The sequence below is a fragment of the Porites lutea genome, chromosome 1 (assembly GCF_958299795.1).
Source record: "Porites lutea chromosome 1, jaPorLute2.1, whole genome shotgun sequence".
Classification (NCBI taxonomy): Eukaryota; Metazoa; Cnidaria; class Anthozoa; order Scleractinia; family Poritidae; genus Porites; species Porites lutea.
In genome coordinates, this window is record NC_133201.1 from 31,127,144 (window position 1) to 31,154,995 (window position 27,852).

General features: G+C 39.4%; 4 protein-coding genes across 4 annotated transcripts; all 4 read left to right on the forward strand.

Moving 5' to 3' along the window:
- The first annotated feature begins 232 nt into the window (after nucleotides 1-232).
- Nucleotides 233-1,293, forward strand: LOC140927898 (uncharacterized). Its single transcript, XM_073377602.1, has 2 exons — nucleotides 233-957; nucleotides 1,109-1,293. The coding sequence occupies exons 1-2, from the start codon at nucleotides 255-257 to the stop codon at nucleotides 1,291-1,293; spliced, it is 888 nt and encodes a 295-aa protein (XP_073233703.1). The 5' UTR covers nucleotides 233-254.
- A 1,302-nt stretch (nucleotides 1,294-2,595) lies between these two features.
- Nucleotides 2,596-7,441, forward strand: LOC140948242 (uncharacterized). Its single transcript, XM_073397466.1, has 3 exons — nucleotides 2,596-2,746; nucleotides 4,836-5,027; nucleotides 7,260-7,441. The coding sequence occupies exons 1-3, from the start codon at nucleotides 2,615-2,617 to the stop codon at nucleotides 7,377-7,379; spliced, it is 444 nt and encodes a 147-aa protein (XP_073253567.1). The 5' UTR covers nucleotides 2,596-2,614; the 3' UTR covers nucleotides 7,380-7,441.
- Nucleotides 7,442-9,090: 1,649 nt separating this feature from the next.
- On the forward strand, nucleotides 9,091-21,026 carry LOC140927906 (sushi, von Willebrand factor type A, EGF and pentraxin domain-containing protein 1-like). The gene is made up of 6 exons (XM_073377613.1): nucleotides 9,091-9,130; nucleotides 9,630-9,887; nucleotides 13,650-13,895; nucleotides 15,163-15,366; nucleotides 19,136-19,333; nucleotides 20,891-21,026. The coding sequence occupies exons 1-6, from the start codon at nucleotides 9,091-9,093 to the stop codon at nucleotides 20,893-20,895; spliced, it is 951 nt and encodes a 316-aa protein (XP_073233714.1). The 3' UTR covers nucleotides 20,896-21,026.
- Nucleotides 21,027-23,032: 2,006 nt separating this feature from the next.
- Nucleotides 23,033-24,793, forward strand: LOC140937017 (EEF1A lysine methyltransferase 4-like). The gene is made up of 2 exons (XM_073386542.1): nucleotides 23,033-23,551; nucleotides 24,385-24,793. Exons 1-2 carry the CDS (start codon nucleotides 23,108-23,110, stop codon nucleotides 24,682-24,684), a joined length of 744 nt encoding a protein of 247 aa, XP_073242643.1. The 5' UTR covers nucleotides 23,033-23,107; the 3' UTR covers nucleotides 24,685-24,793.
- The last annotated feature ends 3,059 nt before the right edge of the window (nucleotides 24,794-27,852 follow it).

Here is a 27,852-nt window from a genome sequence, read left to right on the forward strand (position 1 = left end):
CACAAAAATAACAGATAATGGCCTCCCTCCTTACAACATGTATAACTACCGTACTTGTAATTAGTTCTTGCTGTCATACGGCTTTCAATCACCGCATACCTGAACATTTCTTGTCATTTATTCAGCTGCATGCTCAAAATCTATCAATATCTCCTGGTCATCAGCGAATCGAAACAGTTCAAATTTCATTTATACTTTTAACAACTCACTCGGTCACTGTCTCTGTCTAATTCGTGCCCCAAATCACGTCGAAGATGAAAGGTGTTTTTGCAGTTGTGGTATTCATTCTGGTAATGGGCCTCTTTACATTTGCGCAAAGTAACCTAGAACGCGCAAAAAGAGAACTCAAAAGGCTACGAGATGAGGTAGCCGGTGCTAACAATTACAAGAAGAGCGATATTGTGTTCCTGCTCTACTCCTCTCGTTATGGTTTGTCATCCAGTGAGTTTGAAATTGAAAAGGGGTTCGTCATAAACTTTTTGAACACTATAACTGTTAGCATGGAAGATACTCGTATAGAGGTGATATCTTTTGCCTATTCAGCGAGCCGATACGTAGACGGAGTCTCTGTTCCCTCCTTGGACAAGCACAAATGCCATCTGGTTGAAAAGTTCAAGTCTTTGCCGAAGGGCATCAATGGCAACGGGGGAAATACTTATGGTGCCTTTAAACTTGCCTATGATGTCTGCACTGGAAAATTTAGCGCATTTAAAAGGGGTCCCTTGTCTCTAGTGAGAACGGTCGTTATTCTCCTCACGGCTGGACCTTGGTATGGCCAAAGCCCTGTTTCCATTGCCAAGGACCTACAACGGGCTAATATTGAGGTATTTGTGATTGGTGTCCGAAGCAGCTTTCTCGAGCACAACTTGCAGAAGATGGTTAATAATGCAGACAAACAAGCATTTTACCTCAGAAACTTTCAGGAGTTTCATGAACTGTCGCTTTTCCTCAGAAAAGGTAAGTCAACCTAAGTCTACATTTTTACGTACTTTTCTGCGTATTTGGTTGTAGAAAGAAAATAATAATAATAAAAATAATAATAATAATAATAATAATAATAATAATAATAATAACAATAATTGCAGTTATTTTAATTTATTTCTTTTAGACCCGTCTGGTACAAAGTCGCAAAACGTAGACGCCAACATATGCAACCGCAATTGCGACCAACTGGCAAGATGTGTTTGTGATTTAGTGTACGCGACTTACAAGTGCTTGTGCCCAAGAGGATATGGAGGGTCAGGAACACTCGGACAATGTAACGGTAAGTCTAAAAGCAACAGTTACTATTAAACTAAGAGCCTCAATACATAGAGGTGGGGGACTCCAGGCAGGTGAGGTAACCCGCCTGTCCTTATAATCTCTTATATGGTCACCCCACCTATCATGTAAACGTGATCAAATTAAAACGAGAGATTATATGGACAGGCGGGTTACTGAACGGGTTACCCCGACTACTTGGGGTCCCCCACATCCATGTAAACAGGCCCTAATACGGGGCGATAGGTCAGATTTTTCAAAAGAAGAAACTCTTACTCCGCTGAGTGAGTGTTGAAGAAACAAAAATACAAACAAAACAGCTTAAATTGGGGAAGTTCATCCAGCTCTTTACTTTAGCAACAGGGTTTCGTCGGTAAAAAGCCAAACTGAAACGCACTTTGGAGAAACGTATCGCGTGACATATAACAGAACATAAGCAAACTCGTTTGCACTGAAAATTGCTGTTGTTTGTCGATTTTCGCTCGTATTTTGAAGCTACTAGACCAAATTGCTTCAATGTTTTCTGCAAAACACTTTTGTAGTCAGTATTTCTAGCTAGAATAATAAATAAGAATAAGAGTAAATCAAAGAACTGGAAAATATTTCGAACTTGTTCCGAAGCAACTTCTGGACATTCCAAATCAACTTTCAAACATTCCTGAGCGTGGGAATCCTTTACTTCGCACTCCGCCGAAGTAACAAGCCGAAAAGTCACGATTTTTCGTGCCCAATCTTGTCCCGAAACTAGTGCATAATTTCATAGCTATTTTTTTATTTTCCAAACTACCTCTGGTCGCAGTGGCGCAATCAGCTATTCCCTCAACTTAGAGTCTCCTATGTCGATCTGACAGGCCGCACAGGTGAGTCGATTCAAATCCCGGGCAAGCCAAGATAATAATTCTTTCTTCCTCGAATAAGTTAAAGAATATATCGAAGAAATCGAAGTGATCTCGAGATATCTCGAACTAATTCGATTCTGTCTTCGTCAAATAGCCGAATAAAACCGAACGCCTACAGACTTTGCGCGCCCAATCTTGTCCCCAAAAAGGCAACTTGGGGACTTTCTTGAGCGTCGCGAATCCTTTACTACGCGCTCCGCCGAAATAGTAAAATGGATAGAAAACACGTCTGGAAAAAACCTGAGTAGCATAACTGACAGAGATATTTTAGGCCTTTTTTGTGAGTCAACGGGTTTTAATTTAAAGGTCAAGAAAAGAAGAGACTAAGGGTGCCCAAACTCTAAAGCTAGCATCCCACGCAGACGTTCTTAGGGCTTGAGATGTCTCCTATCAAGTTTTGTTATTTGCATTCCTTCTCTGTGAAACTGCAGCATGTCCTTATAACACATACAACGATGGCTCTACAAGTTCCTGTAAACCCTGCCCAACAAACTCAGGCCATAGTCGCACTGAAAGCAGGACTGTATTTGACTGTAAGTGTTTCAAGGGATATAGAGGCCGTCCTGAAAGTGGTAATCCCTGTACAGGTAAGCAAAAACCGTTTTTTCGCCCCTATTACAAGATATTTTTAGATTTGAGGACGAAAAACGAGTAGGATATTTAACTTAAAGTTTTTGCGCGTGTTCTCAAAAAAGACACCCCAGAAGGCTACATTTTACTTTTTTTAAAACGGAGATTTTCTCCGCTCTAGCCTTCCGCCCACACGTAGACGGCTTTTTTTTGGGCACCAGAACGCAGGTTTTAAGTATGATCCCAGAGTGGAGATGTTTGAAAACGCCGACTTCTCTCCATTCTTTTTAATTTTGGAGTGACAAAAACAGAGGTTTTTAAGTACGATGATGCCATATACATCATATATTATAAAAAAAAAATTAAAAAAAAAATCTAGGATTACGCTTCCTCTTTAAGGAATGCTATCGTAAATCCATAATTTGGGCGCTTTCACTGTATGGACGGGCGAAATAGATTCAGTTATATAGTCTACGTTTGGGGCGTTTTTTCTTATTGCAGACAGAGAAAAAACTCTCCGTTTAAAAAAAAATTCATGTTTTTTTGGTCTGGATTTGAACGTGATAAGAATAAATCGCATGTTTAAAATTAATGCTATTTGATTAAGAACTGTTTATTTAAAGATAAAGTTAACTTTACTTAAGTTTATTAGTGAGGCATAAGCAAATGTTAAAATATATCCCTAATGATTCGGTCAAGCGGACTGCAGACTGAAGAACGTGCGGACTGTGCAGACTGAGAATTTTTTGAAATGTATCATTTTTATTTATTAATTTTTTTATCACAATTTTTTTACCTTATTTTATTCTCTTGGCATTAAATAGAGTCTTTTTACTTTTAAGCTGGCTTCCGGCGATTTTTCCGGTTGCACCATTGTGAAAATAGCGGGCTCATGTTAATCGATACGTAGAAAGCAGTTTTGGCTCCTTTTTAGTTGCGTCCTTTTAAGCATGGCTCATCATGTGGAGATCAGTAGTGATGGTAAGATTTTTATCAAAAATATTTCAAAGAATTTCCGATGATTTTAATTTCCGTTGTGACCCACCGTTTTGTATTTAGATTTCCTCGTCACTGATTGTTTTTATCTTTATTTATTATACATTGTAAATAATGTGTATTGCAGTATGACAAATTTGATGTTTAGTAAAATTATTTATGCTTATTGTGTTCCCACACAGTCTACAGTTAAGCTGGGGTGAGGTGAGCTGGAGCAAGTAACAACATAGATTCTCGTCTCTAGAGCCCCGTGCAACTCTTGGAGAAGTACTACTAAGGGTTGGGAGAAAATAGATATCATAGTACACTGGTCACCTTTCCTGTTAAACGACACTAGTACTGACTAAACCAGGAAGCTTAAAACCGAAACCTGTAAGAGTAAGTTTTTCACCAAACCATCGCCTTTATATACTAATTCTAGTTTTTCTTTGCTTTTTTTCTAAAATATCACAAGCGAGAAAAATTAGGATAAAAAAAATTAATAAATAAAAATGATACATTTTTAAAAAATCTCAGTCTGCACAGTCTGCATGGTCTGCGTTTTAACATGACCGTTACTGATATTTGATTGATTTAGATTGATTCCAATAACACAAAGGCTCGAAAAAAAAAACCTTATTACTTAGTGTGATTTTCTTGGCAGTGTTCGTTTGATGGGCCCGTATAAACAGTGGCACCATCGTTGTTAGAGTATCCTACATATGTTTTTTGCAGCTGAGCGCGGTGGACATGTACTTAAAAACTAAGCTGTATGAATGATAATGTATTGGGGAAAAAGGCGGGATAGAAATCAATACAAGTGTAAGTGTCACTAGGCCAGATCTGGGTAATACATTTGATGAAAAATCTCGCGGCACGATCTGTCAGAAAACTACCCAGATGTTGGTAGTCACGCGATATCAGTATGGAATTCAGGCACTCACTTGTTCCTGATCGAGACTTCATTTCGCGGAGAAACCAGTGGTGGTGTCGCAAAATGTTGGCTGAATTCCGAGGCTGAAGCTACTTGTAAACGGACGCAATCAAAGTTGCATCCGTTAGCGGGTCGGGGCTTCAGAGTTCATGATCACTGATTTGAGCTAATGGGTTTCTAATTTTTTTGGAGTATAGTTAGATCATGTGAACCGTTGCTCCCCCCAAGCAACGGCGCTTTTGTTGGTGTCTGCAACTCGAAATACAACTCAGTTTGTCGAATCAAATGCAATGAAGGCTATGAAGTATCAGGCAGTGCAGAGAGGAAGTGCATCGTGGTCGATGGACCTAACATCATGGTTTGGTCTGGACAACCATTCCAATGCCAGGGTGAGATAAAGACTTCGAACTAAATGTGTATATCAATTTCATTATTGGTGTAAGTGTCGGCATTCGGTCTTTTCTAGTAGTATAGAAGCCTTGAAGGTTCTAGTCAGTGTACTCTGCATGAGCCCTGGGGAACTCTCATATGACAGGGGCGGGGATGCTCGTTGAAATTTTGTAACCTGAGATCAGGATCCATTATCGTTTACCTTTGAAAATTACATTCCGGCGGGCAAGGCGAAACGAAAAGAGAGCCTGATACAAACCTTCTACCAAACGTCTTCCGCCCACTTTTTTGATTGATTGACATTTGCTGAATCAGCCAACCAAAATTGCTTCCGTTGCTTGTTTTTTTTTTGTATGCAAATTTTTCATACGTGGGAAAAACGCAGACTCGCTAACTTGACTCCCAGAGCAAACCAAACGAGTTCTCAAGTGCATAACTGATTTAGTCCCGTGCGTACACTTGCAATTTGCGAATTTACTAGAGAAACTAAAGTCTAAAAAAATATATTTTTATGTAAATCCAGGTAAATATTATCTGCCACTTTGGAAAAACGAAACGACACTTCTAAAACTGCATGCTCAACTGACCTATAAACAAAACGAAAAACAATATTACAAACACACTTTGTGGTTAGTTGTGTTGTTGTTTTCCTGCACGTCTTTTTTTTTGGCTCGCTAAATTTATTAATCGAAATTAACAAACAGCAAACAGCCAACGAGCGAGGACATGAGTTTTCCTGGTTTAGTTTTTACAAAAGCGAAGACAAACAACAAGTCTGTTACCTTAACACTGGCGCCACCAGCTTTTATAATAATGCCTAAAAAAATTCCTTAAACAGCGATGCGATGTTTTTCGTCTAATACTTCACAGTTGGCGATTGAGGTTTCTTTCGCGATGAGCCTCCGATTGCGTACCCTGTTCAGAAAAGTCATTCCCGGCTAAAGTTTCAAATTAAACCACTTTTAAGATGGGAAGTATTTTGATTTGCACTCGTTTGTTGGTAAATCAAAAGGCACCTTGTTAGGGGTCAACAACTAGCAGAGGGATTCAACTCCGCGATACACTCACATTAGTTGCGTAAATAAAGCAAATCCTGAGAAGATATGAACAACCATATGAATTTTCTGAATTTGCATGGCACATATTAAGGCATATATTCCTACCGTAAGACCATAAAATAATAAAAAAAGACAAAAAAAGACCTTTACCTCGGCCGACGGCGGATCATTCACGAAAACAACCACGCGAGGAACAAGCGCTTTCAACTTCCGTTGATTTTAACAGCCAATCAGATCCTGAGGCATTCTTCCAACAGCCAATCAGCGTTACGGCCAAAATCTGGCCGCAGTGAGCACAAACGTGAAAGAGCTTGTATCAGGCCCAATTTTATGTTATCTAGCCCATTTTTATGTTATCTAGCTCTTCGCGTGAAAGGTTCGAGGGAAAAAAAATTCCAAAATTTTAAGCAATGCGTAGTGAGAATAGGACGTAAAAGTTTTTATACTAAGTAGTCGAAGTTGTTTCAACAACAACAACAACAACAAAAAACAAACGCGGCGTCAAAGCGAAAGAAAACAAGTTTAGATCTTAACGTGAGCTGGGGAGGAAACGTTTTTGGGTGTGACGAAATTCAAGTGTCATGTGCTCTTGAACACCGTAAAGAATTAAGAGATCAGGCTGGCTGAGGTAACTTTCATCAGTGGCTTTGACTTTAGTGAGAAACAAAACTAAGATTTATGCTAAGCTACGTGCCACAAAGAAACGCTAGGCAGGCGACGACAAACGTTTATGGACATGTTGTGATTCCAGGTAACAGCTTCTATAAGCCTACTCGTCTTTCGAGGTCAAAGCCAGCATATTCAATTGTTATATAGCTGGTCACTCTCATTGGTTACTTCGAGGTCACATGACAGGTAACAATGAAGTGTTTCCCGCCAAAATCCCTGAGCAGGCAACTTTGCAATATCTATGACATCAGTGGGTAACAGTGCACAGTTAAACCCGCGAGTGTTGACTGCTAGCAAGATTTATTTCCATAAATTTGTACACGAAAAAGTTTTTCTTCCTGGGCTATATAACAAATTACTTACGTTTTTAATGTGTACCTGCATTGTGAATATTTAACCATGGCCAACAAATGATGATAACGATGATGATGATGATGATGATGATGATGATGATGATGATAATAATGACATTAAATATTATAATGATGACATTTTTACTTCTAGTTATTAGATGTCCTTTTCTTTCCGTGCCTCACGCCGATCCACCTACTGGTATATGCTCAAACCCTGAATTACCCTACCACTCCTACTGTTCCTTCAAATGCAGTAATGGATATCGGCTGAAAGGCTCCGAGGTGCGCGTTTGTCAATTCGACAAGACATGGTCTGGGACTTCAACAACCTGTGAAGGTACACGACGCATTACTCTACCATAAATCGATAACTGTCAAAAACCCTCCAACCATGTACGTTACGGCTATAAAAAGAGCTGTGGTACGAATTCATTAAAATTCAAACAGTTGGAACTTCCACCAAATAGAATGCCGGAAACCTAAAAATAATCGCTTAAAACATTAATACGTGAAACGTCAAGTCTTTCTTATTACCGGAATGATTATTACAAAGCGCAGCAGCGCGGTATTTGTGAGAACTATTTTTTTACCGTAATCACGGTAGCGTGCGCTCTGCCGCTTTAGCAATTTATTTGCTCTGTGGCCTTAAGGCCTCGTTTTCATACTTACGTCGTAAGTGTGTATGACGATGGGAAGATTTTCAATTAATAACGCTGAGATGCTTTTTTCTAAGCTCATACTAATAGCCTAAACACAAATAAGATTACTCACCGTGACCTTTTTGATATCTGATAAACCAAACAACAGTAAAGGCGGCGGCTTTGGATTCCAGCTAAAAAAATCAAACAAAAACTAAAACAACAACAGCAACAAAACTGTACTGTAAATATGGCGCGCCCTAACTGTAATTTTGAATGACATTTTGTTTGGTAGCTATATCATTCACAAGAGAGAGTGTTTCTGAAAAACTTAAAAACCTGGCTCAAAGTTCGTGGAAAATGTATATTATAACAAACCGCAATTTCAATCAACTTTTCAGTGCTGGATATGTGATAAAACGCAATGTCGTGTTAATTTTTAATCTTAAAAGTAACTTCCTAAAAATTTCAAACTAGCTCAAATATGTGTGTAACTCAAACCTTAACCCTCGGACGTACACGTAAATTCATACCCCCATCGTGGTACAGTAGGGGGAGGGGGGGGTCCCCGGGGTTCTTGATATGTTGCAGTATTTTGAAACGATTTTACCTTTAGTGGAAAGCCTTTGATCTTCTTACCAAGATGAGGTATATTTTATGGGTGATGGCGCTGTTGGAGGCCTGTGACGTCACCAACATTGGTCGCCATCTTGGCCACCATCTTGGATTTTATCAAGAATTATAAATCCGGTTTAAACCGCGAGAAATGGTAATTTTTTGTGCTTTACATGAAAAATAACACATAAATAAGCACTTTGCATGATTTTACCTACAAGATTTACTTTTATTGTTGAAAGAAGTTGAAAAAACACATATTTTCACCCAAAATTGGCTTGACCACCTGCTACTGGTAACCGTAGCAACTGACCATCACTAAACCTGTCTCAAAATCTGCGCGAGGGATGAACGAACAGCTACTGAAAACGTCAGCTGCTGATGTTTTATCCTCTGGGAAAAAGCTCAGAAAAACCTTATGGGGGGGGTGGCATCCACCCCTCCCCCCCCCCCCCTCTTGACGTCCGAGGGTTAAAACAATGATTTAAGCTCAATAATCCCCTTCGAATAATCGAGTTACATGCAAATTGTCTTGAATGTTTTATTTGTTTTCTTTCTCAGAAACTCGCTGCCCTAAACTTCCCACTGTCCAGTATGCCACTGTGTCTCCGCGTGAATGTGTCACACAGCCAATGAGGTTTTACTCATTCTGCCGTTTTGACTGTCCTGACGGCTATTTTACTGAAGTTACTGTACCCGTAGTCTCTAGAGTTTTAAGGTGTCAGCTCAATGGTGCATGGGATGCTGGCGTTCCTCGATGCCATGGGAAGTAGGCTTTTTTTCACACATTCATTTTGTTTAAAGTTTTTGTTAACATCATGATCAGATCGGCAAATATTTGTAAAATAGTCTACTAGAATACATAAAATCAGAAGCATATAACATATAATAAAATATAATAAAAACCAGGCGCGACCTAGCGAATTCGTAATCGAGAGCGTTAGGAGCGATTTTGGTCCCACGCAATGGATGATCCCCTCACAGCGTCGTTTGCGACAGCGCTTAACTTTGCCATGATCCATTGCGCGATTAACACCTTGATCGCTCGCAGTCGCTTTTTTTACCAAACCTCTTTGACGCCTAGAAACGAGGCAAATTTAATCAACGAAGTTGGTCGGATTCGATCTTCATAACACTTCATATCGGTAAATTCAAAACAGTATTCCGTCATCAGTTAAGCGTGGACACCCTGTTTATACGGACACTTCCTATGGCCACCTCAGTTTCCGTATTAACTGGCCGGGTTTGACTGTATTTTTAATCTATAGATCGTCGGCCCCCAACATTGACGTGTCCTTCAGCTGTCTTAAGAGCAGAAACAATCAAAGGGAAGGCGACTGGAAAGGTGTCATGGAAAATCCATGTGACAGACAACTCTGTTATTGTAAATCCCAATGCAAAGATCAATGTGACCTCAAGTCATCAACCTTCACAAGAATTTCCTATTGGTGTGACTACAGTTGTTGTTACTGCTAATGATAGCGCCGGCAATGTTGCATCTTGCAGTTTTCGCGTGGACATTAGAGGTTAGTATTTTTATATAAAGATACCTATATTATATTTACTTCAGGGTACAATATTAAGTATTAAATAGACCAGGTTTGATATAGAAAAATTCTAACACGACTCCGAGGCTTTAGGGTCAAAATTGCAAATTTTTCACGACTCTATTGTCTCGCCATTCCCAGAAGAGACTTGAACATAAAGAAAACCAAAACAAAGAAAGCCTCGGAGTCATGTTAGGATTTTAAAACATCGAACGTGGGCTATGAAGGAAAAATCTTGAATTCCAAATGCGAATGAAGCCTGGGATATATGAAAACTTTTGGTTTTGTTTCTCTCTGCTGACAATCTATCAAACTCAATTTTTTTAAAATTTCATTTAAGCCAAAGCCAGGTTACTGTGATAACCTGGCTTCTAGGTCTTAGTTTTTTTTTCTTTTTTTTTTTTAACACAATGTCCACAATCAAATCAATAAGTAATCATCGTCATAAGATCTTTTAAGATCTTATGAGTTTGGTATTTGCCTGCCTATATATGTACTGCCTTGTGAGTCACATTTTGTGGTTTCATTACTAAATCTCCGAGTAAAGGCTGAACAGTATTTTTAAGCTCGAGTTACATGTTCTGAGACTAGAAAACCTTGCATAATAATATTTGGCGTAATCCTGGCTTAAACTTAACCATCGTTCCAGGAACACGATGGTCAGAAATAGCTGTTTTTCCTCCAACATAGGTCACAGAGACGTGAAGAATTTCCCAAATGGCATGAAACTTGGCAGGATTGTTGCTCGAGAGATTCTACATTTTTTGGTGGCAGTTTGACAGTCTTGATTGACATTGTGACGTCACAAATAGTTTCCAAATTTGGTGCCAAAATTTAGAATGAAGAAAATCGTCAGAAAAACCACATGGAGGTGTTCTGTGATCAGAGTGAAGCTTTCCAGTGAAAACCCCGTTAAAATCCATTAAAACGGGACAGAGTTACAAGCTATTTTGTGACTGACAATAAAAGAAGGAATTTAAAGAATTTAATTGTTTTCTTACCTTTTATGGTTAAACTTTAGGGAGGTTTCCAGTTCAAGACAATAAATGGAAGTTAAAAGAAAAATATCGGATAACACAATGGAGAAAATTTGTAGTTTTTTGAATTTGGGACTCTATAGGTATTGTCACTTGTGACGTCATCAACACGTAAATATGACGTCAACATGCAACCTGACACCCCATGTCCCAAATTTAAAAAACTACAAATTTGCTTTCATGCATGGTTCGCTTAGTTTCCTTACTGTTTCGTTTAATAAGCTGGAGTTTAAATACCCCTAAAGTTTGACCATATATGGTTAATTCCATACATTTGGCGGGAAATTTGAATTTCTTTAATTAGCTCTAACTTTGCAACAATTTAACGGATTTAAGTGGGGTTTTCACCAGAAAGCTCTGTTTTTTTTATAGATTTTATTTATGAAGTTATTTACGTCAAATAATTAATTCCAAATTTAGCGCCATGTTTCAACGTCACTTATGACGTCATGCTGTCAATCAAAAGTATAAACCTACCATCAATACATGTGGACTTTCTTTTACTATGTTCCTGCCAAGTTTCGTCTCATTCGGAATATTTCATAATCATCTATGTGTCTCTACTGAGCCATGTGGGAAGAAAAACACCCATTTCTGACCATCGTGGAACCGGGCCCAGCCTCGCTTCTATTTAAAGGCCTTGGCAACTAAGCACACAATGTAAAATGGTCTTATAAGAACACAAAAGAAAACTAAATTTGCCACCATCTTGGAAAAAGGTATAGGTTCGGATTCGTTATCAATATTAAACCTTAGCAATTTTATATCTTCTGTGAAAGGTTTGAACCTAGGAGTCATTTCAAAAGTAGGTTGAGTTTGATCGTCCAGGTGAACGTAGTCCTGAATAGGACTGTTGTTGTTGACAGCGACTGACGTTTCGACAACCTGTGCGGTAGTCATCTTCCAGATCTTCAGAGTCAAAGTGAGTTGTATCACGTCAGTTGATGGTATTATACTCTGGTTATTGATCTGATTGGTCAATTACGTCGCGATGTCACTGGTCGTCTGTCAGTTAAGCCGTGATGTTATTGCCTATGAAGACTCGTAATCAGTAATTGGTGCATTTTGATCCGTCTATTGTCACAGTTAAACAGTCGTCTATTGTTAGTCAAATTGTCAGTTCTCCAGTAGTTCTTTCGTAGTTAGTTTTGCTTGATCTCGTCAATAAGTCGTTTGTACGGCGCTGGTAACTGTTGGCTACGATTCAGTGGCGTTTGTTCTAAGTTAGTAAACCAGCTTTCTAAAGTAAGACGATAGTAGTCTGTAGAATACCTTCTACATGTCGCAGAGTCCCAGTCAATTTGCTGTTTCGTCTTTAAATGGTGCTCAGCAATGTGAATGTCTACGTCACCATTTCTCGTCGCTTGTTTGTGTTCGGTCAGTCGCGTGCTTAGGTTTCAGCCGGTTTCAGCAATGTAAGAAGCCTGGCAGTCGCAGCATTTGATCTTGTATACTGCTCCCTGTCTGTCCTCCGGTTTGTCTTCGTCCTTGACATTAGTAAGCAGTCGCCGTAAAGTTGTTATCGGTTTGTGTGCAACACGTATATTGTAAGGTTGTAATATACGTGCAATAGTTTCAGAGGTGCTTCTGATGTACGGTATAGTCGCTGTCGTAACAGGGCCAGAGTTGGTCTGAGTGTTGGAATCAGTGTTACTGTGAGTGTTCCGTCTAACAAAGTCCGTGTTGTAATTGTACTCGGCTAAAATCTTTGTTACGATAATCAGTATCGTCTTGTAGGCTGTCGGGTGAGTCGTAAACTAGTTGCGCTCGTCTCGTCAGAGTCCGGATAGTAGTAGCCTTGTGAGAGGTCGGGGTGTGCGAAGACTGGTCTAATAATCGGTCGGTATGTGTCGGTTTCCTGTAAATAGTCGTTTTTAGTTTGTTGTTGTCGCGAGTGACCAAGCAGTCTAGAAAAGGTATCTTAACATTTTCTTCGATCTCCTTGGTGAACTGTATGTCCGCGTTCTGTCTGTTAAGGTGTTCGTGAAAATCGTCGATTCCTTCTTTGTGTACGGCGGTGAATGTGTCGGTCACACACTCACTCTAGCCACAAACACAAAGAGACTTGCGATCACGTTTTGGAAGGGAAAAAATCATCAAAGGTTTCAACTTCAAGAAATAGTGAAGAAAAGCCCCAAAAGGTACTCATCGTAGAATCTTTTGAAGGAGAAGATAAAAAAGCGCAGTACGCTAGCCTCAAATACATCTTCATTTAATGGCTGCCTTCGCTTAACATGGGTAAGTACTTCATGTCAAGCCATCATAGAGTTGTGAGTTGTCCGTTTTCACGACATAAATCCTCGGGGAGGGAGGGGGGCACTCTCTTACCTTAACTTTATAGATATTGCTCTGAAATAGTGTAAAGATTAGGAGAGCCGGACGGTGCACCCCCACTACGACTTCCCAGAAATACCCCTCCGAGAAAAAAATGGAACTTATTTTATAAACTGGGCTGCACCACAGGCAGCCCAGTTAAAAAGTCATTTCTGCGGGTCCCCATAGGGTTCTTCAATCCCGTAATCCCGAGAGTTATTTTTGTCATCCTACCCCCTGTGTATACTTTCAATCCCGAATCCCGCCCCGATTTTACTTTCAAATGCCGAATCCCGAGTTTCAAACTGAGGGAAATCGCGGGTCCCAAAAAGCCTATTCGAGACCCTTACTGTTCTGTTATAATTTGTTTTGCAATTGTATTTCACCATAGATACTGAACCACCAACGTTTAGCCAATGCCCGGGGGACATTATGCGTGAAGAGGGAAACATTCATACCGCAGTGAGCTGGGTGGAGCCAGTGTTCTCCGACAATTCGGGCCAAATTGTCGCTGTTGATTCAAACAGACAAAGTGGAGCTAGCTTTGCTGTTCCTGGTGTCTATGACGTTGTATATACCGCATCGGATGGATCTAACAACGTGAACAAAAACTGCACTTTCAAAATAACATTGAAAAGTAAGTTACTATCAATTGAAAAACATTTCATCAATTACAAATACTTGATTGAAAGCTTTTAACCGGTGTGGTCATTTCTTGCTTCGGTCTGTGCAAGCTTCCCCCTATTTCAACAGAGGGATAATTTTGAAAAATGTATGTTAACATGACGTGTTTTGTTAGGCTTCGTCTATGTATATCCTCTATTAGAAAAGCCAATTTATTTACCCCAACAAAGTACATTCGCCACCAACTCGCTAATTTCCTTCATTATAAATTTTAGATCGCATGACATGCCAAGCGACCACAATTAAATATTAAAGCATAAGAATACCTCAAGATTTACTTTTGGGGAAAAAATTGTTCTGGGTATCCGAGCGAGAAATATTGCTAGCAATCATATGCTCCGAACACACCTTTGACCCAGGCCTGCAGTCCCTTGAGTATTCATAATAATGAAACAATTAATTGCATTATGAGAGGTATTATAATGGAAACAAACAAAAAGAACAAGGTATGCCCATATTAATTCAATGAATGCTCGTTCTTTTATGGTAATCAAGCTTGAAAAAATAAACTCTAGTCTCAAAGTCTCAGATTTTAGTCTTGTAGCTTTCGACTGTATCGCACAGTCTTCATCAGCATAGGGCAGGCAGCTTGGGCTCTGGGAGATAGACTGGGCGAACACCAAACCAAACAACATCTGCAGTGTTGGAACATCAGTCCAAAGCCAAACATGAGGGGAGGAGGACAGGAGGGGATGGGGGGTCAAGTTTCTTGACCAAGAGACGGTGGACAGTAAAAGAAAAATTAAGGAGGTCATCGATATCAGACGGTAGCGCCCAGCCCTAAACAGAGATGGGGGCTAAGAAATTCCTGCGATATTTTAATCATTTGTTGTCTCGTGATTAATTCACGAGACAACACTGAGCTTTTATTGCTAATGAAGATTGTGCAATACGGTCGAAAGCTACGAGACGAAAATCTGAGACTTTGAAACCTGCAGAATTTATTCTTTTAAATACCAATATTGTTCAGAAATGATGAAATTGACGAGTCCTTATTATTGTAGACTGCAACATTTCCAAAGAATCTGAAAGAATTTTTCTACGATTTTCTTAATGTAAAAGGGCAAAATAATTAAGCCAGGTCAGTTGTTTCAACATCAGTGACCAGGGCATAAGTTTATACAATTATTCGTATATGTACCTGAAATCCATTTTTTTGCAAACCATAGTGTTAAAGGTTCAGAGGGATAGAAGTTTTGTTGTGCCTCTTGCCTTTACAGATGAAAAACAGTGTACTCCTTTTACTCCTCCTCGTAACGGTGCCCTGGTGTGTGCAACGAAAGGTACACCTTGCGCAGTCATGTGTCGAACTGGTACCGATTTTGAATCTAATCCACCGTTACTGTATTTCTGTTCGAGTGGAGTGTGGCAGTTTTTTGCGTTTTATCATTTTAAAACAGGTACTCCCGGGCCAAACTGTGCTGGTAAGTCTCTAAATGTCCGTTATATATTTGTTTGTTTTTCCATTAAATAAAGGGACAATGTCAGGAGGATAGTGTTGTTTTAGTATATACACACTCAGTGATCTTGGTGATTTAAGCAATCTGATTGGTTCGCTATCTCGGACTATTCAACAATTTTCACCTCCTAGCGAGTTGATAATGTGTGAGCTCCTTTTTTCCCCATTTTCTTAGAGAAAGATCTTTTAAAAGTCGACAAAATCCTAGGGTTGACTTTTTTTCAGCCAAAAAAAGACTTCCAAGGATTCAAAACGGCATTTTTTCACTTACTGTTGTTGAGTTTTGTGGTCGATGGATTGTTTACAACTCCCGTTTATTCGCCTAGAAGAGGCCGTTTTGTGAACTCAGCGTTTCCTAACAAGAACAATTTGGCCCTACAACGAAGTTTATTTATGACAAACAAATTTGAAAGCAAATGTTTGCAGAAATTCTACGTTTCAAGTAAACACGAGAAAGAATGCTACATGAAGACGACGTCTTACCTCGAGGAACCGAATCGCCATTTTTGTCAGCACTTCATGCGAAACAAACCTTTTTCGGCTATAAACTTGGCGAGTCAACAGAAAACAACAAAGCTCTTCTTTTTTTCTCAGGTAAGGAAACAATTCAAACTTTTAGCGGTTCCATTGAAGTCAATACGCTGTTGTTTGCGAAGTGATTAGCTTGTGAATTGCCACGTTTTAAAATTCTACAAAGATCTATTTTTAAACTGTCGCGTATCTAGCTGACCTGATCTGTCAATCAAATCGTACTTTTTAATGGTTTCCTCTCTGATTTTGTTGAGATCACTTCGTGTGTATATACTAAAACAATTATTCTTTTCAATCTCGGTGAATAGTGGCTTTAGGAATATTTACCTCGCCACTTCATGGCTCGGTAAATATTTTGCCACTGTTCACCTCGATTTCAAAGAATAATTGTTAAATATTAGGCCAATTTCGCGGTGAGGTCATTGCTTGGTACCGTTCAACCATACAAAAAATACTCCTTTAGAGTTATGGAGACGATATGAAACGAACTTCATGAGGGAACACAAACCAAAGTTTTGGTGATTTTTAGGTCAAGGTTTTTTAAGTTTCAATTTATGCCCATCCTTACCGTCTGTTACAACAGACGACAGGAAAAGGTTCAAATGCTGAATATAGTCTTAAATAACAAAATTGGACCATTATTTTTGGAGTTAAATTCATGTGAAGACACTTCTTGCATGGCTTTTTAAAAAGATAGCAAAGAGCCTTTAAAGCCCATTTATTATTTACCAGGCTATTTATAAAGCCAATCAGAATGTCCCGTTTTGGTCAGCTGCATATGCAGTGGAGGATGCAGGGAAGGGGCCCGCCCCCCTTATTTTTAGACCAAACGGGCCGTCCCCCCTTATCTCAGGGTCTGGATGACCGCCCCCCCCCCCCCCCCCCACTCCCCTTATCTGACGGTCTGGACCCGCCACTGTCATTTATGCTCAACAGTAAAACAGTGCATAATACGTCTGGTTAGTTTCATAACTTGTCAAGACACTCTGATTTTAAACCCTAAAAAAATTACGAAAATTTAACAAAATTAAACTTATTCACCTTATTCTAAAATGGCGTTAAATTTTGTTTTTATTTTCTCCATATGATTGAACCCTTGTTTAAAGGTAAATAAAAGTTTTGAATGCTGTAGATGCAATCGAAGCAAAAAGGACTAATTAACATAACTATTAAAGAAAAGTAGTATTGTCGCCAATTTTTAATAATGTGTATAAAACACTTCTACTTGTTCACCAAAGTTACATAATACACTGTATACAATGTAAGTAGAAAACCGGATGTAATCTAAAATAACCAGTTGACTTAAGAATATCAGTTGTTTACCACTTACAAAAAGTTTCCAGAAAATCCGATTGGAATGTAAATTAAAACGACTTTCGGGTCGTTTCAGAATTTCTTAAAAGGTAGTCAAGTGTTCCTTTTCACAATGCTCCAAAGAGAAATTCATTATCCATTCCTTTGATGCCATCTTTGATACCAGTATCAGCCTTTCGGGGCTGTTTTTGGCAGATTGAAGTGATTTTTGCAAATGGTAAACACCCATTCCGGGACGAAATATATCAGTCCTGACTTTTGCTTACACTGGGATTTACCCAAATGGTGAACCACATCGGTTTGCCCGTATAAATGGGTCAAACTACAAGGTTACCGTTCTCTAAAACAATAAATCAGATTGGGACGTTAACATGCGACGACGGCGACGGCAACGAGAACGTCAATAAGGCAACAGGTTTAAAAGCGAAACAACAACTCTGCACGTGCATTACGCTTTTTAATTTTGTGCATTTTTTTGCCGTCGCTGCACGACTACGATGTAAAAATGCCTGGTTTTACCTTCTATGGAGGACGCGCGCGAGGACGCATTTTTTTTTTCTTGTGAACTTTCATTTTGTTCGTATGAATTCAGCTCCAGGGCAGTACGCCTACATTCAACAAAGTAAGTGAGTTAGAATAACCACGATATGAAGATTGAAATAACGAGACAGCGCTTTTTATATGACGCCTTCGCCGCCGTCCTCGGACCTTAGGTTATGTTCAGACTATAGATCGTTTTCGCTACGACGCAACAAAATATTAAATTGGAAACCGTCCAGTGGAAGAAGCCAAGAAAATGAAATGTTATAAAAGACTAATATATAAACAATTTTTCCAAGTCTCAAGTCTTTGTGGCCCACACTTTCTGAGTTATTTGCCGAAACGTTTCACGCACCTTTGTAGAGCTTTGTATGGAGACGCCATATTGGTGCGCCAATATGGCCGCCGGAAATCAACAAAAACATTTGGAGTTCACTTTTTCTGTAAAAGCTCGTTCTTTTCACTCAAGGACTAGCATACGTACGCATAAACATATCCTGTAATATTTGAAGTGGCTATACTGCTGAAAATCAAGAGGAGAGACTTTTTTCAACGAGACAGCATTGCTATTTTGGTGTCACGCACTGTGAAAACTCGGAAGTTCAAATTGCTGTATTTTCGAAATGAAACATGCTACGGAAATGGAAGCTTGTACAAAGATTTACTTTTTGTTTATCTTCAACCTAGTGTAAATAAGAATTCGTAAAACCTCGCTATTTTGACTTTATAATTTGATGACGTTACAGTGAAAACCATCTATACTCAGATAGCTTTTCGTACCGACACGAAAAATTATCCGGCAACACCTATCCGATATGATATTCTTCACTTTAGAGATCGGCGCTTTGCAGCTTCGATCAGTTACAGAAATCGCGCCGAAATCACCATCCTTCAAGCGCACCAGAATCGCGGAAAGAGCACCTGTACCAGTCCTACTCCGCAAAACACATTACATGAGAGCAGAGCGCTCGTTTCACCGCCCAACCTTTATCCGCCCAGGTGTAAACAGACGCCCTAACCATGGCGGTATATGGATTTCGTACCGGCGAAAAAGCTATGGTATAGTGTGAATATAACCATAAGCTCCCTACCTTTCATACATCTCCTCTTATACGTAATTCAATAAAGGTTTCTTTGACGTGGTCTTTAGTAATTGGGCATTTCGGTATACGGAACGATCACTGCAACGGTTTGCAATGATTTGCTTGAATGACTGCCAAACAATCGGTTCGCAATGCGCAATTACCAATCCCCGATGCAACCCGCTTATTAATCGCTAATATAAATGATAACGTTCTATTCATGGAGATTTTTCCTTACCTTTGCCTTTTTCTAAAACCTTGTTGCAGTTGGTGTGAATCCTTCCCAGATAAAGCTCTTCAACCTGCCATTTTTCTACTTTGATGGAGATGCGCCAAACGTCCAGGACACCATCAAGAACAACTTCTACCAGTTTTTAATGTCACCGTTTGTTCCGCCTTTTTTCTGCCAGAATTCCCCCCATTTATGCTTGAAGAATGACATGTCTGTTTCTCTAGGAGTCAAAGGTAAATGTTAGAGCCTAGTTTGCCATATTAAAAGAATCGCCTTGGCTTTTTGAGGCAGTATTAGAAACTTCAATAGAAGGCCGACGATTATATTGACACCCGGCCTAAACAAAATATTTCCGTTCTATTCAAGCAGTTTCGATTCTCTTAGGGCGGGATTTCCTCTGTCGCGTGATTTTTACGAGCGTACGCATGTAAATATTACGCACGTAAATAAATACACCTTATTCGATGGTTTAGCGTATTATACTACTACATGAGAAATTACTGCAATCTGATTGGCTTAGAGCAGTAGTATTTCAGCTTAATTTGAAATACCTACATGTGAAAATTACAAACCTTTTGCGGGTAGTAGTATAAACAAATAATAGCATGATTTGTACGTGATATTTGGCATAAATACCACTCGTGATATTTCAAAGTTGTCTCAAATTTCACTCGCCTAACGGCTCGTGAAATTACGTATAACAATTTTGAAATATCACTAGTGGTATTTATGCCAAATATCACCACTAATCATGCTATTACCTATACTAATACGAGTAATAAGCAAAATGTCGGCTCGTATTATATGCTAAGCCATCGAATAAGAGGTTTATTACTCCACTACCAAAAAAATTGTTATTTTGCAATTGGCTTCATTTTTTAGTAAGAGTATCCAGAAACATCCTGATTCCGTCTGTGAGAATGACGTTAACAATGAGGAAAATGTTCGCTCGTATTATATGCCAAACCATTGAATGAGAGGTCAGTTATTGGTTGCTAAAAAAGTCAAGTCCAAAAGACCCAAACAAGTCAAAATTAGGTTCGTCCGCCGGTTCGTCCAGTTCAGCCGTAGTTACTCCTTTGAATCCGTTGGTATTCGCCCTGTGTAAATCGGTTAAACCAGGACGCTGCAGCGTATTACGGCCTTGATTTTGCGAGTTATGTTGAACTTATATGGTAAAATGACATAATAGTGGAATAATAATATAGGAGAAATGTATGGAAGGTCTTGTAAACGTTACATTTGAACCTCGCGCAACTTTTAACTCTACTCGCGGCGTCTCATACATCTGTTCTATTTTATTCATGCACGCAAAAATTACGCGACTTTAAATGCAACCTTAGTCTGTAGGATCGCTTTGCATTGTACGAGAAGTATTCATATGATCCTCTCGAACACTCGTATAGTCATCTTAGAAAATTATCTTAAACGATGGATTTGCCCTGAAAAGAGACTCGAATGAGAAGTTTTGAAGGACTAGCCCTAGTCACAACGAATTGGGATAAATAGTTTAACTCATGACCATTCGAGTTCTAGTTCGGACGCTCTACCCACTGAGCAACTGCTACTCTAATGGCGAGCAGTGTCGGAAATTACAAATACAGGTACACCAGGCTTTTTTCAAAAATTTTCCGGGCTCTAGGTGAGAATCGAACTCCCGACCCTCCCGGTACTAGTTCGGACGCTCTAACCACTGAGCTACTGGAACTCTAATGGCGAGCAGGCTTGGATTTTATATACAAGTACTGTCTACACAACATTGTCCATAATTGTTTTTTTCTTATGTGCAGGTTGATTCCAGAGGTTTTCACAGAATAAAACTGAAGAGAAGTAGGTGCCTAGGCCCTGGCTGCTTACCAAAGTCCTCATTATTAAGTGCTGCTGTCAGTATAATTTATCAGTGTTAAATTTACCAATAAATATACAGTTTTAATCAGCTGTTTTTGACCATTGTACACCTCTTGTGTTAAAGGGGAGAAGGAGGATGGGTGCTTACACTAAGAATAAGGAAAAAGAATTTAAAAATAAAATTATTAGTAGAATTTTGACAAAAGGCAATTTAAATTATTCCCTAATTTCGCAAGTTTACCTTTTATCATAGATGACTTTTGATTTTGATTGGTTTATCGTATCGAGAACTCGACACACACTGAAACGTTTAGGGTATAATTCTTGGCTTAAATTCCCAGTTTTCTGAAATTTTCTTCAGAATACCTGTTACAATCTTTCTTGACGTTCTTTTTCGTGTGTTTTAATGCCTTGGCATCTTCATTCATAACATTTTAAAACCTTGACGCCATCTTGGCACTGAGACATACGGAACGTTGATAGCAATTTCAGTTTGTAATTTCACATGAAATCATAAATTAAAGCTTAAATTTCGCTCCTAAATTAACAAGTAATTTGTCAACCATGTTATTATCCAAATTATTATTCACTCAAAATATTTCCCCTTTTCTTAATGGATCCAATTCCTCGGCTAATTCTTCATAACCAACTGGCGCTTACCATATTTGTTAGACGCGATTCTATGGTATGTTGTCCAAGCAGCCTCGTTTTCAGAAAAATATGCCATCGATCAACCTCTTTTCCAGGCGCGACAGCTTGGCTGTTTATTTTCAGCCTCCTAACAATTATTGAATGAGGCTGAGTAGGATGTAAAGAATTGTGCCGATCGTGGTGGATAACATCCTCTGAGATCTGCATAATTCTTCACATCGTACAATATGAATTCATTGTTATTACATCAACCGGCCAGGAGCCTATTATGTAGGAGCTTCCAACTCCCGCTGATTAGGGCAACATCGTATTTACAATTTGGGCTATTTTTAGGTTATACCTTCCCGGAAATGTTGTTCCCTACGGCGTCCGCATTCAGGGTCCAGTATCTAAAAAAAAACACGTTCTAGCACATCTCGACAGTTCTGAAGTCCCTCGTTTCGATCTTCTCTATTCCTGTTTTCACTGAGTCCAAGTACACCCATTATACAATGCAACTATTACTCCGACTGAGCAACAATACATCTTTGGAGCGATGGTCGACCGTCGTCAGGTTCCATATCATGCAACTCTTTTTTTCCTCAAGAGTTGGGTAGTTGTTGCATGTTGTTGCTTCTTGTTGCTCAGAGTTTGAGACCGGTCAAACGTTTTCAACAACAGAAACAGAGGATGGTGTGTCTGTAACATTATGAACCTAGTATAGATGATGAATTGGCCATGGCCACCACAATTTAGAGACTTGCTGTCCTTTGAAGCGCTATTATATCTTTACCTTACTTGGTCAAACGCAGATTGCGGTATAGAAGTTATTTTGTTACCCATCTTTGTCTCCAATAGTATTTCCTTGTCAACAGGTTAATTCCAGTGGTTTTGAAGCAAAATGAAGCGAAAAGAGCTAGGTCCGCCAGTAAAGGCGCACGTTATCAAAGCCCCGCCTAAGTAGTCTAGAGTATTGTTATTTGCCTGCATGAGCGTTGAATTAATCAATAAACAGTAAAATATAATCGACAGTGATTGATCTGATCATTACGTGCCTGATGGTTTGTTAAGGGGAAAGCGGAAAGAGTAACCTGGGTAGAACGAAAACGGCACCTGAAAAGTCTGATGAAAATCAAAATAAGCAGACGTAAAAACCGTTCCGAAGAGCTTCAGTATTAAGTAATAACACATTGAACTCAAATTCTCTTTCCAAATAATTTGAGTTAATCTAAGAGTTCTAATTGCGAATTTATCTTAGAATTCATGTTACATGTTACATTTACTCCCCAACCAGATTTTCTGGAAACTGCTTGTAAATGGTAAACGACCTTAGTGTCGCGAGGGTTTGCGAAGAAACGTATTTCTATTTGAGCCCAGTGGACGCCTTTCGGCGTTGTTTTTGTGTTCGAAGTGAGCAGTTGGCGTAGCCAGCGGTAATTCCCGAAAAGGCAGAAATTAAAAATGGCGGCCAGTCGGAAAGTTTTGTTCAAAAACTTTATTTGAATCCTTTAATCCTTTACGCTTTTAATATGATGGATTTACCAAAGGAAAATACAAGCTACAAGCTAAAAGAGTACTGGGACACGCGTTTTTCAAAAGAAGAAACATTTGAGTGGTGCAAAAGCTATGGTGATTTTAAAGATTTGCTATGCAAGCACGTGGGAAAAAGCGATCGCATATTGATGTTAGGATGTGGTAACAGTATGCTCACTGAAGATATGTATAATGATGGATATAGGAATATTGTCAATATCGACTTTTCGTCAATAGTTATAAATAATATGAAGAGGAAATGCCAAGGCTTGGTTGACATGGAGTGGATTATAATGGACATCACAAACATGTCCTTTGCTCCATGTTCATTTGATGTTGTTGTTGAGAAGGCAACACTTGATGCTCTTCTGGTGGAGGAAAAGGATGTTTGGAATCCATCGGAAGGCACCAGGAATACTATGGATTGTGTTTTGTCTCAGGTGAGAAGTTATAAATCCTGAACAGCTTTTGAAAATTTAAGCTTAAATTTAATTTTGTATTGGACTGGACTAGAAAAACTTGACACGAAAGGAAGGATAATTTGTCATTGGAGTAACGGAGGAGTGGAAGAGGAAACGTTTAAATTAACTTTTAAAATCCGATTTTTTTGAAAATCCCAATAAGAATAATTATTAAGACTAATTATTAGTCTGGATGGGTAGAATACCCGACTCACTCAATATCTAATTTTAACAAATCTGTTCCCGCAGTCCCCAGTTGTCTGATTTGCAAAAAAAAATTCTGACATCGCCTGCGGGAGTGGGGAACTGCAGGGGCACTAGTATACCTTGTCCTATAAGCACACTAGTTACTTGACATTGACTGCAGGAATGTAGACTGGGGAAGCACTAGTTGTATACCCTCTTAATATTAACTTCTCAGGGACTGTGGGAGTGCGGCACTGCAGAAGCGTTTTACTCACTTACATTTTAGTATTCATTGACTACTGAACTGTGCCACTGCGGGCCTAGCATAATGGACCATGGCTGTGGGACTGGGGGATTGAATAAGATATTTTGTGGGTCGGGTATTTGACGTAATCGCTACTGCAATTTTTATCTGTTCTTTCTTCCGTGATACGGATGATACAAATGGTCATCTTGGCCAGACATTGTCCCTTCTCCAGCTGTTATTTTGAGCCCACAACAGTATGAAAATTTAAACTGCAATTTTCAGGGAGGTGTACGCTGAAAGAAGTACATTTTTCTCAGGTGTTGATTATAGTCATACAGTGTTATTTTTATCAGCCACTTTTCTTTATTCCTTTTAACAGATTTCCCAATTTTTAAGATATGGAGGACGCTTTATTTCAGTGACATTTTCACAGCCCCATTTCAGGAAGCCTTTCCTGGCCAAGTCATGCTATGGTTGGTCAATTTCTATGCAGACTTTTGGTGACTCCTTTCATTACTTTTTCTATGCTATGAAAAAGGGTGAAGAAATGAGTGAGGATGATAAAAAACTGGAAATAAGTGTGAGGGATAAATTCAACCCTAACAAGCAGGACAGGAGCGTTTTTGTTCATGAACTACCAGAGGACAAAGAGGACTTTTTGTCGAACATAGCATTATAGCACTTGAGGATTTAAACACCATTGCTACATTCCAGGGAAAATCTTATTGTTGTGAAGGCTGTTAGCCTCCAAAGCAAGTGTTTTCTTTGGGCGCACAAATGTTTTTCTCGTGAAATTGCCATGTTGAACTCCAAAAGGGAGGATGAAATGGGGCGAGTCAGAGGAAGTAGGATGGGGAGAGGAGGGAGAGTTGAGAGTATTTTTTTCCCTCCCTTCCCCCTCTCCTCCTCTCACCCTAGCACCTACTCTAAGGGTTGCTCTCCCAATCTTCCTCTGTCATAAAATCAAAGATGGCGGCTACAATAACATTAACATAAACAAGCAGCTTTTGCCCCACCCTCCCCTCCCCCCCCCCCCCCAAAAAAAGTACAAAATATGCCTGCACTACAGGGTAGAGGGTTGTTTGTGTTTTTCCAGAACACATCTTTGCACTTCCCTGAGTGGTTGATAGTTAGAGCCCCTCATCTGGAAATTCCAGTTAATAAACATTCAATTTTGTCCTTCAATCAATGAAGGTAAACAACCACATTATACATGTGTAATAACAGCTTAATGTTTTTTAATCCACAAACATTCTTATCCATGGGCTAGACTGATGTTTCACAAATTATATGTATCAATCATTTTTACAATTTGATGAATGACTCCAGGTAATTGGATTGCTGATTAAATATGTATATTACAAGTATTGTAAACTTTCAATGACAGTAAGACTGAGGTCATCACATAAAATATTGCTAAAATACAACACAGCTTTGGTCAACACAAAGGTCCTGATTTAATTGGCTTGGACTTGACTTCTAATTACTGCCATTTATTTGCCCAATGTAAGGAAACCCAAGACAGTCTTGGATTCTAGATTCCAGTCTTTGTCAGGGGAACTTGTATTCCGGATTCCAATCGTTAGTGCCCCCCGCCTGGATTCCTTGAGCTGTATCAGGGGCACCCAACGAGGATATAGTTCAAAACCACTTAACATAGCATTGTTGAACGTATTTTAGTATTCAAACGGTAGATATAGGCATATCTTTATCCCCTAAAAACTTTTCATCTGTTCGGATTTCCTAGCTGAAAGTCTAGTGATCCGAAAATTATAGGGATAAAAACTTACCTTGTCGAAAATTTCAGCCAGGAAAAGGTTCCCGAAAATTCTAGGTGGCCTTTTTTAGGGTCAAAATCCGTTTAAAATGGGTAATTATACCATTTTGTAGATGTTCGAAAATCCTAGGAGAGGCAGGCAAGCAAGAAATTTTACAACAAATGCTCCGAAAATTCTAGATCTCAAATCGTCTTCCGAACGGATATTTTCCCGAAAATTGCCGTTGGGTGCCCCTGCTGTATTCGGCATTCCAAAGCCCTGGATTCTGTATACCACAAGCAAATATTATCTGGATTCCCTTACATGGGTGATATTTATGAGGGAAAAACTTTTCTGAGTTTGCACTCTTTATAAAAAATGCTCTACTTTTGGATTTGTCGATACGGACTACTGCAATAGAGCAAAATTACATCACAGACCTTTCAAAAAGCCCTACAGGTATGATACTGATAAAAATTGTGCATTGTGACTGTTATATGCCTGACTGATATCTCGCATAGCTTGCTTTACTTCTCTGATGTTTACATCTTATTGCAATAACATTTGCTTTAGAAAATTGCTGAGAGAAAAGTTAAGAAGTGGGAAAATTTATTAGGAATTAACTAGGCTTACTAATAAACCACTATAGGGTGCATTTAATTGCAGCAAAGGTGTCTTTTAGGCATAAAACAATGTTAATGCGGCTACGTGCAAGGTTAAGTCAATGTTCACTCTAGTTGTTCTTATTTCCAATGTTGAACTTTGAATCTGTTCATCCAACCTCCCCCACCCCCGACCCCATTCCCCTTCCGCAGAACACTTCATCGAAGCCAAAACACTACCCCGGTCCCAGAGGTTTTTCTTGATTTTTCTTCGCAAAAGAGATCAAGAGGAAGCCGCAAAGCGGCGACAACAAGTCGCGAAAGCGACGAGGAGAGAGAGAAAAACCTCTGGTTACCTTGGCCTCGAATCTCACTTTCATGTAGCCTGCGATCATGCCCTCTCCCTCTATCTCTGTAATCTGTTTTTTTTCCCTCTCGAGCCAAGGAAGCAACGAAGCAAAAAAAATAACGCCTGATCTCAGGTTAACTTTCATGCAGACGACAGGGTCAGGATCTGACCCTCGGGCGTTGATTGGTTGATAGTTTTTCAAACACGCAAACCAATTTGATTGGCTCGTTTAATTGTAACTACCGAGGGGACGTTGAGGATTTTCACCTCATTTTGCCTCTCTCTACTAGGGAAGAAAATTTTTTGTATGCTGCACTCGCAATAACATTTGCACGGGACCAAAGCACGTAAAGGCACGCCATATTTCGAGATTTTGACATGGATGTTGTTCCTGAAAGAATATTCGAAGAAATTTTGACCTCGGTACTTAACGAGCGCTTTCCTGAGTCTCACTGAACAACAAAAGAAAGATTTGTTCGCTGCGTTGAGTCGAAAGGATGTGTTCACCATTTTATCAACCGGACATGGAAAGTATATTTTCTGTTACAATACTGTCATTCCATTAAATAAACTAATTTGTTTAAGGCAGCAAAATAAAAAATCTCCGAATACGGAATGAAAGTTTCCTTGTAGGAAAAAAAACATACAACTTTGTACAAGTACGTATCATTTTCGGTGCAGCTTGATTTTCCTGCGACGCTAGCCTGCGTAGCTGGCGGTATTGTGTGGGTGCGAGATTAAAGTTTTGGCGGCGGAGCCGTGTTCCAAAAAAAGGAGTAGGGACGAGGCGGTTGAAATACCGCCTGCCAGAAAACCCCGGTATTTTGAATGGTCCGCACACCAGTGTGCGGGGAAACGGATTGGTCGAGGGCCATACATATCTCAATCATGTTAGATGAGCCTTCGCGTATATTTCCCAATTTAGGGAGCAGATGGCAAACTGGAGAAGACGTACATGTAAAGTGATTGTGATTTCCGCTTTAGAAAGAGCATAAATGATGACCAAATTGCCGAAATGGCGTCTTTAAACTTCACAGCGCTGGAATTGTCTTAATTTAGCCGTAAGAAACAAAGGTCAAAGAAAATTAAAACACTTTACAACTGCATCTGAGATCAAATCCTATCAGGAACACCTACAG

Bases quoted from the DNA above. Each gene is read 5' to 3' on its own strand.
- LOC140948242 (XM_073397466.1), top strand. From the start codon at position 2,615: ATGGCTCTACAAGTTCCTGTAAACCCTGCCCAACAAACTCAGGCCATA. The intron at 2,747-4,835 runs GTAAGCAAAAAC...TTTGGAGTATAG, and splicing joins AAGTGGTAATCCCTGTACAG to TTAGATCATGTGAACCGTTG. The intron at 5,028-7,259 runs GTGAGATAAAGA...TTTTACTTCTAG, and splicing joins ACAACCATTCCAATGCCAGG to TTATTAGATGTCCTTTTCTT.
- LOC140937017 (XM_073386542.1), top strand. From the start codon at position 23,108: ATGATGGATTTACCAAAGGAAAATACAAGCTACAAGCTAAAAGAGTAC. The intron at 23,552-24,384 runs GTGAGAAGTTAT...TCCTTTTAACAG, and splicing joins TGGATTGTGTTTTGTCTCAG to ATTTCCCAATTTTTAAGATA.
- LOC140927906 (XM_073377613.1), top strand. From the start codon at position 9,091: ATGGTGCATGGGATGCTGGCGTTCCTCGATGCCATGGGAA. The intron at 9,888-13,649 runs GTTAGTATTTTT...ATTTCACCATAG, and splicing joins TTTTCGCGTGGACATTAGAG to ATACTGAACCACCAACGTTT. The intron at 13,896-15,162 runs GTAAGTTACTAT...TTGCCTTTACAG, and splicing joins TTTCAAAATAACATTGAAAA to ATGAAAAACAGTGTACTCCT.
- LOC140927898 (XM_073377602.1), top strand. From the start codon at position 255: ATGAAAGGTGTTTTTGCAGTTGTGGTATTCATTCTGGTAATGGGCCTC. The intron at 958-1,108 runs GTAAGTCAACCT...TATTTCTTTTAG, and splicing joins GTCGCTTTTCCTCAGAAAAG to ACCCGTCTGGTACAAAGTCG.